Consider the following 18,334-nt stretch of genomic DNA (forward strand, 5'->3'; position numbering starts at 1 on the left):
ATGGAATAATTTGTGGAAATAGTGAAATGTGAACTTATGCAAATGAGTGAATCCATTCACGGTGTTACAATACTTTGCCACTGCTTCTGTCTTGCCTTGCTCAGCTTGAGAAATGTGTTAGTAGTGAGGGTCGGGCGGCCCTTTGTAAGATCTGACCCCAAAGAGCAGTGTAACTACTGTAGGCTCCAAAACGGGACTCAGATTTAACCTGAAAATCACAGCAGCCTTCTCTGTTTTCTCCCCACACATCTGAGCGGTTTAGGTGCTTTACAATAACGTAAATGTGATGAATCGCTGTAGCTCGATAAGGAGAGCGCCCGACTTATAAGCAGTAGGTCTATTTTATTTGTGGTTTGTCTAACAGGGCACCACATGCATCGCCGTGATAGCTATTGAGTTTGCTGAGTGAAGGAAACACTAGTAGCAGTTTATTCAGTCAAACACAAACTAGGTTTTTTGGCAGCACTTTTTTGAGGAGGTTTTGGCTGAAGCTAAACTGATTTTATTTTTATTTATTTATTTAATTTTAAGTGGGGCAATGTACATTAATGAACATTAGGACAATGTAAATGTACCCGAAATAGCCAAAAGGCTAATTTTCACTGGTAGTCCCCCTGCCAGATCTCATAATCAAAATGCTACACACGTCAACATGTCTTGCTCCTGTCTTTTTTTCTCTTACATATCACTGTCATAAGCTCAATGTCCAGATTCTCCATTTAGTGTGGCAAAGTAAGAATGTGGATGGAGACAACAGGCTGTTTTATATGGTGCCCTTATAACGCGGTCAGCTGAACGGGCTCATAAAGTCTCTTCCTGGAGAATATAAAACTCAGTGACAGGAGTTAAACAACAGAGGGTCATGTGAATGCACTCCCCAATCAAAGCAGCTGTGTCTTCAGCTTTAGCTCATTCACTTTAATAAAATAAACATTCTCAATACTCCTTCTGCGAGTTCACTGACCAGAGAACACCTTACACAGCTTTATGACCGTATGACCGGATGACCTTGTGTGTGACATTTTGGAAAATGTCACGCCAAAACATTATGTATCATCTGGTATGTCGCAATGTAATTCAAGAACAGCAATACCTGCAATAATCTGCATCAGCCATGTTACAGTTAGACATGTAACAGACATGTTACAGTTAGACATGTAACCGACATGTTACATTTGACATGTAACAGCCATGTTACAGTTAGACATGTAACAGACATGTTACATTTGACATGTAACAGCCATGTTACAGTTAGACATGTAACAGACATGTTACAGTTAGACATGTAACAGCCATGTTACAGTTAGACATGTAACAGATATGTTACATTTGACATGTAACAGCCATGTTACAGTTAGACATGTAACAGACATGTTACATTTGACATGTAACAGCCATGTTACAGTTAGACATGTAACAGATATGTTACATTTGACATGTAACAGCCATGTTACAGTTAGACATGTAACAGACATGTTACATTTGACATGTAACAGCCATGTTACAGTTAGACATGTAACAGACATGTTACAGTTAGACATGTAACAGACATGTTACAGTTAGACATGTAACAGCCATGTTACAGTTAGACATGTAACAGATATGTTACATTTGACATGTAACAGCCATGTTACAGTTAGACATGTAACAGACATGTTACATTTGACATGTAACAGCCATGTTACAGTTAGACATGTAACAGACATGTTACAGTTTGACATGTAACAGACATGCTACAGTTTGACATGTAACAGACATGTTACAGTTTGACATATAACAGACATGTTACAGTTAGACATGTTTTACACCCAGTTTAGATGATTTTGATGGTGAGACTAATATGAGCCACTGTTGTGGCTGTTGTCTGTGAAGGGACTACATTACAATGTCTCCTTATACTGCCCTCTTGTGTTTGCTTGGAATGATTACACATGTCCCGGTGAATGTTCTGTTACACGAAGTCAGGAAGAGCCACTAGGAAGAGCTGATTCCCCAATAATGACCAGTAGGACACTTGCCATGGCCTTTTTGGCAGCTGCCCCTGCCTCTGGAACGACACCTCCAAGGATGTCCAAGGATTACTTATGAAAATCTCCTGTTCAGCTACGAGAAACATAAATATAAAACCAGACATGCAATGGCCAGAAAATTTATCTTGCCAATAGTAAGATCGAATAGCAGGACCTTTGCATAGAGCATGCATGGAATGGACTTCCAGATAGTCTAACGCTAGTGGAGGACAAGAAGAGATTTAATTTTTTACGGAAAAAACTCTTCGAAACGAATATGTAATTCTTTTTTTAATGCAAATATGTACTGTTCTGGTTTTTTTTTCCACTCAAACTTGGCTGTAAATAGGCTACTGCTAAAGTGGCGTTAGCCCACAGTTAGCTTTGCCCGCTAGCCTCTTCTTCTGGTTGTGATCTCCGGGTTGGAGCAGGGAAAGCTGCAGGGAAAGTGTGGTTTTCTGGCCAGAGACACCAATCATCATTAACACTTGTATTACCCTCACAGGGACTTCGGAAAGGATTTACTTAGTTAAACGAGTTACTTGGTTCTGCTTTAAGAGGTTCAGTCGTATTGGATGTAGTTATTATTATCATTTTCTTTTTTTTGTCCACGTTTCCTTTTATTATAATTGTACAATCGATAGGGGTGATAAAGGCGGTGGGTGGCGGTAGTGCACGAGTGAGTTTGCATCCGCCGTTAAAAAACCAAAGAAGAAGAAGAAGAAGATGTAGTTATTATCAATAAACCAGGCGGGGGCGCTGCTGGGTGCGTTGGAGTGCTATTGGAGAAGCTTTCAGCGTGGGGTGGTGGCAGGTGTGGGGAGAGCACTGTGGCACGCTCACGAGTGAATGGTCGGAGAGATGGAAGAGGGAAACGATGAATCAGAAGGAGACATAGTTGGCGATGAAAGTGAAGTGCGAGAGTTTTGGAACACACCGAAGCCGCGGCGTAAGCGTAAAAAGATAAATCAGCAGTCCTTGCAGGATAAAGATGTTCAGAGTGCGGAAGAGGTGGAAAGAGTGACAGAGATTAAAGTTGTGTTGAAACTAGTCAAAGAGGGGGCGTCGTTTGGTAGGTGTAACCCGGTTAAACTCACTTCAGAGATTAACAGGCTCATTGGAGGGGTCAAGGCCGCTAAAACATTGAGGGATGGTTCCTTGTTGGTTATCTGCAACAGTATGGAGGAGAAGGTAAAGGCCCTCAAAGTGGAAAAAATCTTGGGGCAGAGAGTAAGTGGGAGGGAGATGGAAAGTAAAAGATTGGTGAGTGGTGTCATTTCTGGTATTCCACCTGAGATTTCATGTGATGAAATCAAGGCAAACATAAAGGGAGGCAAGGTTGTAGACGTGAGACGGCTGAAAGCGTCGCGGGATGGGCAAAGAGTGGATAGTTTTTCAGTAATGGTAAAACTGGATGAGATGGTTCTTCCGGAAAGAGTATACATTGGATTCATGAGTTATGATGTTCGACAATACATTCCTCCTCCGCTTCGATGCTTTAAATGCCAAAGGTTTGGGCATGTGGCTGCAATATGTAAAGGGAAACAACGGTGTGGGAGATGCGCGGGGGAGCATGAGTATGGCAAGTGTGAGGAAGGGGCAAAAATCAAATGTTGCAATTGTGGAGGAGAGCACAGCTCTGCATATGGGGGATGTGAAGCCTCTAAAAGAGCGGCTGAGGTGCAGAAAGTTAAAGTTACAGTGGGGGTCTCGTATGCGGAAGCTGCAAGGAAGGTACCTGTGGTATCACAGAAGGTGGACGTTGGTGGGGCGAGTAGCAATCGTCCATGTCAGGGTTGTAGTAAAGTAAAGGAGGACACACTGATAGTGGAGAAACGGGCTTTCTTGATGTTCTTGTCTGATGTTGTGAATTGTGCGGCACAGGCAAAAGGAAATACGGAGAGAATTAAAATTATTGTAAGGGCGGCGGATCGGTGCCTGGGCATTTCAAATATTGGATGGGAGTCTATTGTGAAGGAGCTAAATGTGAGAGTGAACCTGCCAGAATCACAACCATGCAGTGGTGGTGCGTCCTGTTGATGTTAATTGTACTCCAGTGGAATGCGAGAAGTCTGATTAGTAATGGGCAGGAATTTAAGAAATATATTTCGGATTTGGTGGAGAAGCCCCATGTTGTGTGTGTTCAAGAGACGTGGCTGAAGCCTCAGTGGGATTTTATTATTCCGGGGTATTCTTCTGTAAGAAATGATAGGCGACAGAGGCAAGGTGGGGGGGTGGTGACGTTTGTGCAGTCCGGTGTAGGGTTTAAGGTAGAGAGAGTGGGGCAGGATGATGAATCGATTGTTGTGCGAGTGTGGGCTGGCGATGAGGAAGTCTTTATTGTAAACTTCTACAATCCTGGTAATAGACTAAGTATTGAGGTGTTAGAGAATGTTGGAGCACAGGCTCAAGGGAGGGTGATTTGGTGTGGAGACTTCAATTCCCATAGTGGGGTGTGGGGCAGCCCTAGTACAGATGCAAATGGTGGTGTGTTGGAAGAGTTTATGGAAAGTAAGTCACTGGTCTGTGTAAATGATGGAAGTGGCACAAGGTATAACTGCATAAATAACTCAGAAAGTGTGTTGGATTTAACCTTTGTGTCCTGTGTGATGGCGAGTAGTGCCACATGGGAGGTACAAAGGAATTGTCCTATGGGAAGTGACCACTTTCCCATCTTTACTAGAGTGGGAGTTCAAGTGAGTGAAGTAGAGGACATTCGACTTCCAAGGTGGAAATTAGATCTGGCGAATTGGGAATTATTTCAGGGGATGGTGAGAAAGATGTGTGAGGGGTTAAGTGGAACAAAGTTTTATGATGTTGATGTATTTAATGATGGGCTTGTATGTGCTGTTATTCAGGCGGCGGAGGCTTCCATTCCGAAGGCAGGTGGAAAAGGAAATAGGAAGAGCGTTCCATGGTGGAATGAGGGATGTAAGGAAGCAGTAAAAAAGAGAAATAAGGCTTTTAAGCGGGTAAGGAAAGTGTTTACCATGGAGTCTCTGAATGAGTATAAGAAGGCTCAGGCTATAGTCAGAAGAACTATAAGAGCAGCTAAAAGGGATTGTTGGAGGCAGTATTGTAACACTATAGGGCGTGAAACGAAGTTATCTGAAGTATGGGGTGTCATCAGGAAAATGAATGGCATAAGAAGAGGTAGTGGGGTTTCGATCCTTCAAAGTGATGGAGTGACGGCGGTTAGAAATGAAGAGAAGGCGGAGTTGTTAGTGAACACCTTTGTCAAAGTGCATAGTTCAGAGAAGCTTTCGGATGCAGCTAAAAGGAGTAGAGATATTACCTTGGCGGAGAATCCAGGAGTCTTCAACAAGAAAAGGGTGTCTGGGGACTGGTTGGATAAGCCAATCTCTTTATTTGAATTAAAAAGAGCCCTGTCTTCAGTAAAGCAGTCCACTCCAGGCAAGGATGGCATTTGTTACTCGATGTTGGCAAGGATGGGTGATGAGTCTCTGGAAGTAGTGCTGAGGCTGTTTAACTTAGTGTGGGAGACTGGGAGGATTCCTTCTGCGTGGAAGCATTCGGTTATTGTTCCCATTTTGAAGCCGGGTAAAAATGCTGCTGATCCATCGAGTTATAGGCCTATAGCTCTTACTTCTCAGTTAGGAAAGACCATGGAGAGAATAGTTACGGAGAGGATGTCATATTTGTTGGAGAGTAAAAACCTGTTCAGTCCGTTTCAAAGCGGCTTTCGGAAGGGAAGAAGTACCATGGACGCGATTTTGTGTTTAGAGTCGGAAATAAGAAAGGCTCAGGCAAATAAGGAAATGGTAGTGGCAGTTTTCTTTGATATAGAAAAGGCCTATGACATGTTGTGGAAAGAAGGGTTACTGATAAAGTTGGCAAAGCTTGGAGTCGGGGGAAGAATGTATAATTGGGTGCTTAATTTTTTAGTTAACAGGAAAATCGAGGTCAGGGTGGGAGCAGCGCACTCTAGCAGTCAGGATGTAGAAAATGGAACTCCCCAAGGCAGTGTATGTAGTCCAGTGCTGTTTGATATAATGATAAATGACATTTTTGAGGAGGTAGGGGGGAGTATTGGAAAGTCTCTCTACGCTGATGATGGGGCTCTCTGGATGCGGGGGCGGAATTTGAAGTATCTTCAAAGGAAAATGCAAGAAGCGGTTGGAGCGGTGGAGGAATGGGCGAACAGGTGGGCTGTTAGAATGTCAGTGGCAAAGACGCAGGTTATCTGCTTTTCTAGACGGCACAGAGAAGTGACGCTAAATTTATATGGGGAAAAATTGGAGCAAGTTAATGCAGTGAGATTTTTGGGAAACGTGTTTGATGAAAAGCTGACATGGAAGCAGCACATAGAGTCTGTGCAAAGTAAGTGTAAGAAAGTGAACAATTTACTAAGATGCCTGGCTGGCCAGGATTGGGGAGCGGCAAGAGGGGCGTTGGTAAGGGTGTACCAGGCTCTATTGAGATCGTCTCTGGATTACGGGTGTATAGCATACATGGCAGCGGCAGAGACGCATTTGAAGAAGCTTGACAGGGAGCAGGCACAAGGTTTAAGGACATGCTGTGGAGCATTTAGGTCCTCCCCTGTAGATGCTCTTCAGGTGGAGATGGGGGAGCTCCCCCTACGATTGAGACGGGTAAAGCTGATGCTTGCATACTGGATCAACCTTCAAGGACATGGCACCACTCACCCCACAAAGGGAGTGTTGGTAGACTGTTGGGAACATCAGGAGGTTACGTCTTTTAGTTTTGGATGGGTGGGGGATGTAAAAGCACAAGATTTTGGTCTGACTCAGTTTGAGTATTGTCCCACGGTCCCATGCTCGCCGGTCCCTCCATGGGTGTTTTCTGCTCCGAATGTGGACCTGTCCCTGCAGCAGGCTTTGAGGAATAGAAAGAGGGGTACCCCTGAGTGGGTTGTGGTTCAAAGGATGTTGGACAGGTACGAGGATAGTGTAGTTCTTTATACAGACGGTTCCAAGGACCCATGCAGTGGAAGGACAGGTGCAGCAGTGAGCATACCATGTTTTACGGTTGGAGTGAGAAAGAGGCTGTCTGATCATCTTGCTGTTTATACAGCTGAGTTAGTCGCAATTGCGCTAGCCCTGAACTGTATTGGTAGTTGTGGGGAAGGGTTGAGGAAAGCGGTGATTGCTTCAGACAGCCAAGCGGTTCTATTGAGCATTAAAACAGGGAAGTCCTGTAGAATGGACATATTAAATAAAGTGTACTACATACTGTTGCAGTTAAATAACAAAAATGTAAAGGTTTTCTTCATTTGGGTTCCTGCCCATGTTGGAGTGGACGGGAATGAGGAAGCTGATATATTGGCTAAACAGGCAGTAAGGTCAGAAGAGATTGATATTCATGTCCCACTTAGTCGAGCAGAAGGGAAGTCGCTCATTAATTCCAAAATTTTACAGTTGTGGCAGGAGTGTTGGGATATTAGTGATACCGGGCGACATCTGTATAGTATCCAAGCGACAGTTGCACATAAGAAAATTGTAGATGGAAAGCGGAGGGAAGAAATTGTTATGTCGCGATTGAGGATTGGTCACACAGGCCTGAATTATTCTCTTTGGAGGATTGGGAAACATCAGTCAGGGTTGTGTGATGGTTGTGGCCAGCCTGAAACGGTTAAACATGTGTTAGTGGAGTGTCATCAATATGCAGAGCGGAGGAGTAGATTGTGTTCAGTTCTTGATAAAGAGAAAAAGGTGCTGTCAATTTGCAATCTTCTTGGAGATGGCAGTAAAACAATTAAGAAAGAGCTCTTGCGTTATTTAGTCGATACTAAGTTGATGTATAGAATATAAAAGCATAATCAGTGTCTACTGATTCAGCGTGAGTTTCCCTCTGACCATACTTGATGACTCGCACTCCAGCCCAGTAAGTGGCGGTAATGCCCCGACGCTGGTGGCCAACTGCCAATAAATCTAACAGAAGAAGAAGAAGAAGGGGCGCTGCTGCTCCCTGCGGCGGCGGCAGCTGAACGAACACAGTCACAGAAGAAGAGCCTGTTGCGAAACATCCGTTCGGTAACAGCGGCTCCGGAGCGGCAAACGCCACACTGACATTGGACAAGTGAGGCTCAGACCCCCGGAGATCCGGACACAGCTGCCAGGTAAGAGCTCAGTCCTCTCTGATGAACTCTGAGCACCCGGCTCCACTGCAGAGGAGCCCGGGCTGACACATGACGCGGCTCACGGGCTCACGGGCGGGCAGAGGAGGCAGAGGAGGCTAGGCTAGGCTAACACGGAGCAGTCAAGGAGAACCGTGGGGGAAAGACACTTGTTAAATGAGGCTATGACAGGACTCGGACTGTGCGGAAGGGCCAGGACTTGGTTCAGATTGTTACTGCTCATGTTTGTTGTGAATAACCTTCGTTGTGCTGATATAAGCTGTTCCAAGGTGACCATCGCTGTGTCCTCGGGTGAACCACGGGACGAACTGTGTCCCCATAGTCAGACTATGGGGATCACGAGCATGTTGTTGTTTATATAGACATCAAACTGGACTCATAATGGGAGACCAGCAAAGTGGTGTTATGTAATGAAAGCATGTCATGAAACTGAGGGTCCTCACACAGAGGTTTCTTTTATATTAATGGTGCGTGTTGGTGCTCATGCATTTTAACCAATAGGTACATCTTTTTTCCCAGTGTCAACTCAACGAAAATGGCTCAGACCTTGTTTAGAACGGAGACCCAGATTAGCCCTGGTTTAACCCTGGTTTAGTCCAGGTTTAACCCTGGTTTAGTCCAGGTTTAGACCTGGTTTAGACCTGGTTTAGTCTTGGTTTAGACCTGGTTTAGTCCTGGTTTAGACCTGGTTTAGTCCAGGTTTAGACACAGATTAGTCCTGGTTTAGTCCTGGTTTAGTCTTGGTTTAGACCTGGTTTAGTCCTGGTTTAGTCCTGGTTTAGACCTGGTTTAGTCCTGGTTTAGTCCTGGTTTAGTCTTGGTTTAGACCTGGTTTAGTCCTGGTTTAGACCTGGTTTAGTCTTGGTTTAGTCTTGGTTTAGTCCTGGTTTAGTCTTGGTTTAGTCTTGGTTTAGTCCTGGTTTAGTCCTGGTTTAGTCCTGGTTTAGTCTTGGTTTAGTCTTGGTTTAGACCTGGTTTAGTCTTGGTTTAGTCTTGGTTTAGTCCTGGTTTAGTCCTGGTTTAGTCTTGGTTTAGACCTGGTTTAGTCAAGGTTAAAAAGTAATCTGATAAAGCCTTGCATGTGAGGAAGTATGCAAAGAGAGATGGAGCTAATTTGACAGCCCGCACTGAGCAGTGTTTTTCTCCTTATGCCCAGGGGCCCTTAACTTGCTGGGCCCCTGGGCGGCATAGCCCCTGTAAGCCCCTGCCTAAATCCGGCCTTGCCCATACAACCACTGGGTCATTGATATATGAAATACTCATTAATACATGTGTTGTACTATATCCTATATTCTCTTGAGCACATTTATTCCACTCGCCTCAAGAACAGGGCGAGGAACATCCGCTCTGACAGCACTCACCCAGGACACTGCCTTTTTGACCCCTGAGAACCCTGGACGTCTCAGGGTTCTCAGGGCCCAGAAGGAGAGACTGAGAAGGAGCTCTCAAAATGACTTTCATTGACAAAAAAAGACCAATTCTATAAGAGGGTGATTAGTTCAAATTCTTTAAAAAGGTTGCGTGTTAATTTACCCATCTATTTGCCTGCCTTGTGTTTCTTGCAGTGTTGTTGACCGCAGTCTACCATGGGAGCGTCCCTGTCCACCCCCTCGTCCACAGTGAAAGCAGAGGCCATGGCTGTCCCTCCACAGGGCTGTCCCATGCACCAGCAGCCCCCCCCTTTCACAGGTAGCAGCGTTTATCCCACCGTCATTTTGTTGTTACGAAGTATGTGAGAGATGCCATCCAGCTGCACCAACTACATTTCTAAAAAAAAAAGTATTGCATTATATAGGCTGCACTTGTTTATATACATTTTGTGCTTTCAAGCTAAAATAGTCATATTCATATACTCTTGCTGAATATTTCAAGCAGTACCTCATGCCCCTAGAAAAGACAGTTAGGCCGTTAGCCTGTTAGCTTCTTCTTCATGATTCTATTAGTGTGTATTGGTGACTCTAACCCAGAGGCAGCGAAGTTGCAAGTGTGTTTTTTCTGGCCAGAGACACAAGGGGGAGATGAAAGACCCCCCATTTTCCCTTCAACACTTGTATAACCCCTAGAGGGACTACGGAAAGGATTTATTAAGATAAACAAGTTATTTAGTAGTCCTGGAGTACCCCCAGGTCCCCGTACCCCTGGTTGGGAAACAATGCCGTACACGCTCTAAACTCTGTGTGTGGTTTCAGCCCCTCCTCCGTCAGAATGCCCCATGCACCAGCCCCAGCCTGTCAGAGGTAAGTGCTGTCACTGTCTTGGCCAAAATCATTGTAATAATTGATATTAACACGATAATTGTCGACGTTTTTAAAAATGTCACTGAAACTCACAGAAATGACAGCTGTTTGTGCAGAAACAATCTGTTTCATTATACATTGTTGAAAGTGAAAGCAAAGAGATAGATAGCTTAATGAAGAGAGGAGAATACATTTGTCCAAATTAGAAAATAAATAAATAAAATCATCTTAAAATAACATAAACAAACCATGGCTTGGCATTAAGCATTTGAGGTTCTACTGTGCACCAGATGATATGAAATGATTTTCTGAAATATATTTTGACAAAGCATTAGCGCTCTAATTTTTCTAATTTCCCAGTTTCCCAGACCATGTAGTAAAACCGCTGTCAGATGAGTTATATGTACTGTATGTCCTGTGGTATAAAGTAATACTGCTGTCATGTCCCGGTCTTTCCCAGTGTCCCCTCCATCGGAGTGTCCCATGCACCAGGCCCAGCCTGTCACAGGTCAGTTTCACTCTGTAGTTATGGACTAATGTTTGCCATGATATTTTACACATATTGATAAGTATTCAGATGTAGTCATGGGAAGATATTTCTCCTGCCACACTTAAAGGGACACTGCGTAACATTTTGGCCTATAGTGTTGCCATTAGTGCAAAACATGCTCCTATTGACCAGCTTGACACAGATATACTATATACATACTATTACGGCAGGGAATAATCAAAGAATGGATTTGGATGAGGACCTAACCTATTTTAATTTCAAATTCTACTGACTTTTGTCACATCTCCTTGTATACGAGCTGGAGACGTACCCACTCCTGGTAAAGTTACAGTCATGTCTTAGGCAAAAACACTTATGAGGTATTTTTCCAATGATGAAATGATCTATCTTAGCAAAAATGCTAGTATTTTATTTTTATTAAAAAAGTAAAATTCTACGCGGTGTGCCTTTACAGTTAAAAATATTCGATTGTTTTACTATATTTATCCAAATGTGTGTGTTGAACCTGTTTGTAACTCAGAAGAAGAAGAAGATGGAGCTTGATGAGATGTACTGTGGACCTGCAGAAGGCCTTTGTGGAGCCGTATGTTTGGTGACCCTGGTGTGTCTGTGTTGCAGTGTCTCCGCCCTCCGAGTGCCCCATGCACCAGGCCCCCTCTGGCCCCGCCCATCAGGAGCGCGCCTATGAATTTGTGAAAGGAGCCAGTGACATCGACCCGACCAACATGGTAAATGCACCCAAAGATTGTTAGCAATGTCCGTTACTTGACCCCCTCATTATGCGGCGGACGCGCCTTGATGGAGTGCTTGGTGCAGTGCGTTTAAGAAGTGCATGCAGCTCATCTACCATGAAAGCTTTGAGTCGACCTAAACTGTAAAAACACCTGTCTGTGTTCTCCCAGATGCCTCCTCCGAACCAGACCCCCGCCCCAGACCAGCCCTTCTCCCTGTCTGTGCAGCGGGAGGAGTCCAACATCCCCCGTCACGGCTCTGAGAACAAGTGGGTCTACCCCTCGGAGCAGATGTTCTGGAACGCCATGCTGCGCAAAGGGTTCGTCTGCCCCCTCCATGACCCTCACACACCTTTCCCCCGCCCCACATTAAAACGCAGAGCGAGATGTGAGACATGGTGTGTCCTGCAGGTGGCGCTGGAGAGAAGACGACCTGGCTCAAGAAGACATGGGAAACATCATTAAAATCCACAACCGGAACAACGAGCAGGCCTGGGAGGAGATTCTGAAGTGGGAGGCCCTGCACGCTGAGTGAGTGCCCCCTCTGTCTGGGTCCTCCCCTTCAGAGCTAGAATGGAGATTACAAACCAGGCATCTCTTCTTAGGAAAGGATCAAGAAAGATCTAACATGAGTTACAGCATGATTAGTGGTTACACTGTAGCACCGTGGGCAGAGAGCTGAAATTCTTCTGAAATGTTGGTGATAAATAAGAAGTCGTTTCCCTGTAGCCTGATCTTACAGCTCCACAGGCCCGTCTCTCCCATAGGGTTTACATTAGTGATGCACCCATCCAATACTGGTATTGGATATTGGAGCCGATACTGGAAAAATGCAATATCGGGTATCAATTCCAAATATCGGCTATTGAATTTTGTTCTGTATTTTTGACTGCCGCAATAGCATGCTAATGCTGGTGGCAACTAATGAAGGCAGGGACAGAAACTCTGATTAGATTAGTAGACGAAAAAACTAAAATGGGCCAGTGCTGGAGCGGCCAAGTGTTAGAGATCCTTGTTAAATGCTGTATGCTACACTGACATCATTGTTCTTTAGTATAAAGTATAATTGCTTGTTGTGTCCAGTACATGGATGTAATGTCTCATGTCCTGTGGTCACAGGGAGTGCCCGTGCGGCCCTATGCTGAAGAGGTTTGGAGGGAAGGCCAAGGAGTTCTCGCCCAGGGCTCGCTTTCGCCACTGGATGGGGTCAGTATCTGTTTGACTCAAACCTGTAGAGAAGTGCAGGGAGCGAGACGAGTGAGAGGAGTGAGAGGAGTGAAGGAAGAGAGTCCTGTCTGCAGAGAAGAGCAGTCTGGGACTGCGCTTAAAATAAATGTGAAAACTCTTGGTAAAACAGCTGGATTTGCGACTTGGACACTTGGGTTTCATGTGACAGTGACTCGACTTGTAACATATTGAATTGACTTGGACATGAGCAAGTCCCGTCTGACTCAAACAATGAGGGCTTGAGTGTGACTTGGACCAGAAACTCCTGACGGGACGACACCTCTGGTCCACAGGGCTTTGACCAAACCGTTCCCATGTGTAAACCATCAGGACTAAACAAACGAAACAATCTTGGACTAAAGTGGACCTAAACCTGGACTAAACAATGACAAACCAGGATCTTTATTGAAGCTAGACCGGGACTTGATTAAAAGGGCCACATTATGTCACATGGTTGTACTAGTTCTATTTGACTCCATTCAGTTTGGAGTAATCCGGTTTCCTAAACTCCCGCAGGTACGAGCTGCCCTTTGACCGCCATGACTGGATCGTTGACCGCTGCGGGCAGGAAGTGCGTTACATCATCGACTACTACGACGGGGAAATCAAAGAGAATTACCAGTTCTCCATCCTGGACGTGCGGCCCGCGTTCGACTCACTGGGGGCTGTGTGGGACCGCATGAAGGTGGCCTGGTGGCGCTGGAGCTCCTAACCCCGTAACCCTGTCAGGGGCAGTCGGGGCAGGACCTATCGACCTTTCTCTGCTTGTGTGAGGACTTCTGAAGGACAGGCTGAGGCGTGTAGCTCGCTGCAGTGATCCGCTCATCACCATAGCAACGATTCCTTTGGTAATACTGTATCTGCACAGTCACATGGTAAGGAACCAGCCAGAAAGATGTGGCTCATACATACTCTGTCAAAAGAACCATTTGGCATGTGGTGTTTTATTTAGCGCTCAAATGGTTTTTGAACGACTACAGTGTCTTGGTCAACCCAAAATGTGAATATACCTCGTAGTATGCAACTTAAAGGCCCGGTTACAGCGTTCTTGGGAAAATATCTGAAAACATCCATTGTTATCATTATCCAATGGTGTACAAACTCAATGAAAAACAAAAAATGACAAATCCCACATTTTGATCAGTTTAGACAAATGACGATAACACTTGAACGGTTCTTGATCTGTTTATGATCAACTTGCATCTTCCTAAAGCCTGGTTCACATGGGAACATTTGAAATTGTCTGCAGATTTTTCAAACCTTAGAAATCCCACACATGGCGATAAAAATGGTGTATATTTTATGGAATATTTTTAGCTTTGATGGAAAGTTTTAAAGGCCGTAATTAAAAACAATAAAGACGCTGCTCTGTCTGACCGCACAGGGCTCTCCCTCTCTAAAAGCTATACGGATTTCTTTAAAAAAAAATGCTTATAATGATCAAATCATGATCGATAAGAAAAGCTCCTGATGGATTTTTTACAGTCCTATCCTTCTAAAGGAAAGAGAAAAATGAGCCTTATCGAAAGCGCTGAAAAAAGTCACAGGTTGAACAGTTTTGCACATCACACACAAACCCTTTCACTCACGAACATTCCCCGGTCAGACAGGGAAATCTCACAAAACCTCCAGAGAATGAGCGTGACTTCAGAGGAAACAAACATGGCCGACGAAGAGGCAGTGCGTCTCGGATTGGGTTAGTATCTGGTGTAATCCCCGAGAACCGGCATCAGTGAAGCTTGTTTAGCTCGTCCTACTAAGTCCTTACTAATGCGTGAGCCCAAACTAGAAGAGATTCAGATTCAGAAGAGTTGAAGGCCCTGCCAGTGTGTGCTAACAGGCGAAGTGCTTTAATATAGTGAACAGAGATTTCAAATCAGTCTCATTTCCTATGGTATTTATTTGAAGGCGTGATTACAATGATTGTACTGTATAATCCAAATAAAGCTGTATCTTTTGCTTCTCTGTATGTGTGTCTTCTGTGCCGCTGGCCTTTCTCCGCTCCGGATTTTCTCTGAGAAGAGTTCGAGTAGGAAATGCCTCCAAATATAAGTGTTTAAGCACTCAGTGATTCACATTGATCAATTACTTGATTACAAAACTATTTAGATTAAGTAGGCTGAGGTAACACACCCAGGTCGAGGATATTTCCATTGATCAGGTTAATGAAGAGTGTAAATGTTCTAAGTGCTTATGACAGGTTTGAATGCTTTGGAAAATGTGACTTATTTAAATAGAGAACATCTGTAGTAAGTAAAAGTTATCATTTTATTTCAGGAAAATGGTAACTAAGAGCATTTAAAAGAAGAAAGCTGGGTTATTGTCTTGGCAAAATCCAGAATAGAATTGTGTTAACTATGTTTTGCCATATTCACTTCAAAGTGGCAAAAGCTTAAAGCGGATGTTTGTGTTTCATGCGCCTTATTTTTCAGACTGATTACTTTGTTACTGCGTTTTCTGAAACATAAATCAGACTTAAACACTCAGTATTCACAGTCCTCAAGTATTTTTTTTACACTTACTTGTGTAATTGTTGCCGTAGCTACTTTTTAATTCTATTTGAGTAAAAATGATTTCAAAGTGACATCACTCTTATCTGAGTTTGAGAATACTTAGAAATGGTCACGATGTATATTCACGTTGAGTTGCATAACATAGATGCATAAAAGCAGCATATGATTAAAACGATATTTAGGCTACACTTTTAAGAAATTAAACACCACTAAATAGGAATGAAAAGCGGTTTTGATCTTTTCTTTCTTAATGTTATGATTATGAAACTGAAATGTAATGCTGGAGTGTTGTGATGATGAAGAAAGTAGCTGTATTCTGAAACCAAAGAGTAACTGTACCTGAACACAGTTACCCAAAATGAGTATCCTACATGGTTTAAGCCAAAAATAAGGCCTGAAAAGTCCTTAAAAAGCATCACATTTCAACTCAAAAGTGGCAATAAACTATTATATTTGCATAAGTTCTTTTGCATTTTGGTGTTTTGTTAAACACGTACAGCTGCAGTTTTGACAGAAACTTTCCAAACATTGTTTTAGCTCGTTTCTTATTGTGTCTAATTTGCTTTTCAATATTTTCTTTGATGGAATGTTTGCAAATCTCAATAGATAAAATATGCACTGATTATTTATGATTGTGGCATTAAAATATAGTGCTTGGGCATTAAAGAGCATCATTGGCCTTGCTGCTGTCTGTGGAAACCCTGTTCTAAATACATGTATTCAGTATGACACAGAGTATGTCATGAAGCACGGGGGGAGCGCCTCCTGCTGGTGGACAGTGGTGATGATACCTCGCCGATATAATAGGTTTTTTTAAATATTAAACAGTGGCCTCTGGTGGCTAGAACAATGCATTACAATGCATGTTTTTGCCTGTGACAGTATTAGAGCATATTGTTTACATCCACCGTGTGTGGAGTGAATCAAGAACAAATGTGATACTGTGTGAAGCGCTTTGGGTGTTCTGTGAAAAGTTCTATACAAATAACATTCCTTTCCAAGTAAGTACTATTTACTTATTGACTTAATAAGTACATTTGACTTATGCATACTTAATAATTCCACTTAATTATTTGTATGCATATTACACACTTTTTGAAGTGTTCATAAAGAGCAGCTCAAATCTGGGACAGTCTCATGAGGATGTGACATTTTAACCGTGCATACTATAACACTTTGATCTTTGAAGCCTCTTTGCTTTGAATGTAATGAATCAGTGATTATAAGGATGTTTCCTGATTGACTTTAACTGCTTTTTGTAATTGTGTATGAATTGTGCTCTTCAAATGGCCAGGTCTATGGTCTTCTGCTCCTGCACCTTTAACCATGACCAGCAGAGGGTGCTGTTACTCCAGCACAGGCCTGCTCCTCCTGAGGGCCTGGTTGAGGTCAGTGCTGTCATCATTTAGGACGGGACTAAGTGTGACCTCTAGCTGGGACTCCCGCTTTTTCAGGTCGCCCCCCCATACCACCGTGAATAAGTTTGTATGAGCGGAGTCTAGACCACAGACTTTTTAAAGATAGACCAACCTCCTTTACATCAGTAACATGGAGTATCACACTTCCATAATTGTATCTGTATCACTAGTGTTGGTGCGCTACATTGTTCTATACTATATCTACGTATATGATATTTCTTCTGTCTCACGAACAGAACAATCGTTAATAGTTTATACTATATCTGTGTTACTGACTGGCCCACACTCGGATGTGAAAAAAGAACAGAAAGTGAAAGTGTTGGTTATGTGAGTTTTGGTTAAATGATACGTTCATGACACAGCCCGGCCGAGGTGTTGCTCTTCTGTCTGGCGCTGTGGACTGTAGAAAATGTCCCGTTTATTTGCGCACTATTGAGCTCAAAGAGTATGCGAGCTCTGTTCCCATCGTGTGAGAGCTCATTTGGAGCTATACAAACATTTTGAAGAGAAAGAAGTCTTTTATATTGAAATCGATAATACAGGGGTCCCCAACTAAATCAGCTCCAGGTCCGCAAACTTTTCTTTCGTAACTTTTGACCAGTCATTGTTCTTGAAAATGTAAAAGTGTGAACACATTTACAAAGCAGAACTGATTTATGAATCAAACATGTTGCCATCTTATTTCAATGTTACTCAAATTGTTTAGATCATTTTTAATTCAGCCTTAGAAATTAAGTATATTGAGAGGATGAAAAGCCTCTGGAGGTCCGGATCTGGACCCAGGTCCGCCATTTAGGGACCCCGTGACAATAATTGCCTCTCTCGCTGACCTTTGTGAAGCTGTAGGTCCCCGTCGACCGAACATGAACTGTTTTTACAGTGCCTCTCGAAAGTATTCATACACCTTGAACTTTTGCACATTTTGTCATGTTTACAACCCTAAACATAAAGATTTTATTTTGATTTTTTTACTGAACGTTCACACACAAGAAACAGACAACTGTGAAGTGAAAGCAAAATGATACATGATTCTGTTATTTTTTCAAAAAAAAGAAAAGTGAAAAGTGGGGCGTGCATAAGTATTCATACAGCATTTTCTGAGTGCATTAAATTGCCTTTATAACATTCCTAATGACTCCAGAATGTTCACACCTTGGCCTAACGGTTAAATAGAGGCACCTGTGTGTAATCTACTCTCAGTATAATTTCAGCTGTTCTTTTAGGCCCTCAGAGCTGTGGTCGGAGTGTATTGGTCACTAAACAACATCATGAAGGTCAAGGAGCACCAGAGAGGTCAGGGATAAAGCTGTGGAGAAGTTTAAAGCAGCGTTAAGTTATACAAAGATTTCTCAAGATTTAAACATCTCACGGAGCAACTGTTCAATCCATTGTTCAGAAATGGAAAGAGTAAAGCACCACTGCCAACTTACCAAGACACGGCTGTTCACGTAAACTAACAAACCGAACAAGGAGAGCACTGGTAAGAAATACAACCAAGTTCCCCAAGATAACTCTGGAGGAGCTGTGAAGTCCTGCTGCTGAGCTGGGGGAAACTGTACATGGGACAACT

At 43.3% G+C, this 18,334-nt stretch overlaps 1 protein-coding gene across 1 annotated transcript; it reads left to right on the forward strand.

The window, feature by feature from the left end:
- Positions 1-7,992: 7,992 nt before the first annotated feature.
- hccsb (holocytochrome c synthase b) lies at positions 7,993-13,940 on the forward strand. Its single transcript, XM_079576214.1, has 9 exons — positions 7,993-8,109; positions 9,693-9,816; positions 10,317-10,364; positions 10,825-10,872; positions 11,494-11,603; positions 11,778-11,926; positions 12,018-12,137; positions 12,726-12,812; positions 13,350-13,940. The coding sequence occupies exons 2-9, from the start codon at positions 9,714-9,716 to the stop codon at positions 13,543-13,545; spliced, it is 861 nt and encodes a 286-aa protein (XP_079432340.1). The 5' UTR covers positions 7,993-8,109; positions 9,693-9,713; the 3' UTR covers positions 13,546-13,940.
- Positions 13,941-18,334: the final 4,394 nt, after the last annotated feature.

The sequence above is a fragment of the Gobius niger genome, assembly GCF_951799975.1.
Source record: "Gobius niger genome assembly, chromosome: 18".
Lineage (NCBI taxonomy): Eukaryota > Metazoa > Chordata > Actinopteri > Gobiiformes > Gobiidae > Gobius > Gobius niger.

What these genes read in the sequence shown, in the direction of transcription:
- hccsb (XM_079576214.1), top strand. Translation starts at nt 9,714, where the DNA reads ATGGGAGCGTCCCTGTCCACCCCCTCGTCCACAGTGAAAGCAGAGGCC. An exon ending in GCAGCCCCCCCCTTTCACAG is followed by an intron (nt 9,817 to 10,316) that starts GTAGCAGCGTTT and finishes GTGTGGTTTCAG; the next exon opens with CCCCTCCTCCGTCAGAATGC. An exon ending in ACATCGACCCGACCAACATG is followed by an intron (nt 11,604 to 11,777) that starts GTAAATGCACCC and finishes GTGTTCTCCCAG; the next exon opens with ATGCCTCCTCCGAACCAGAC.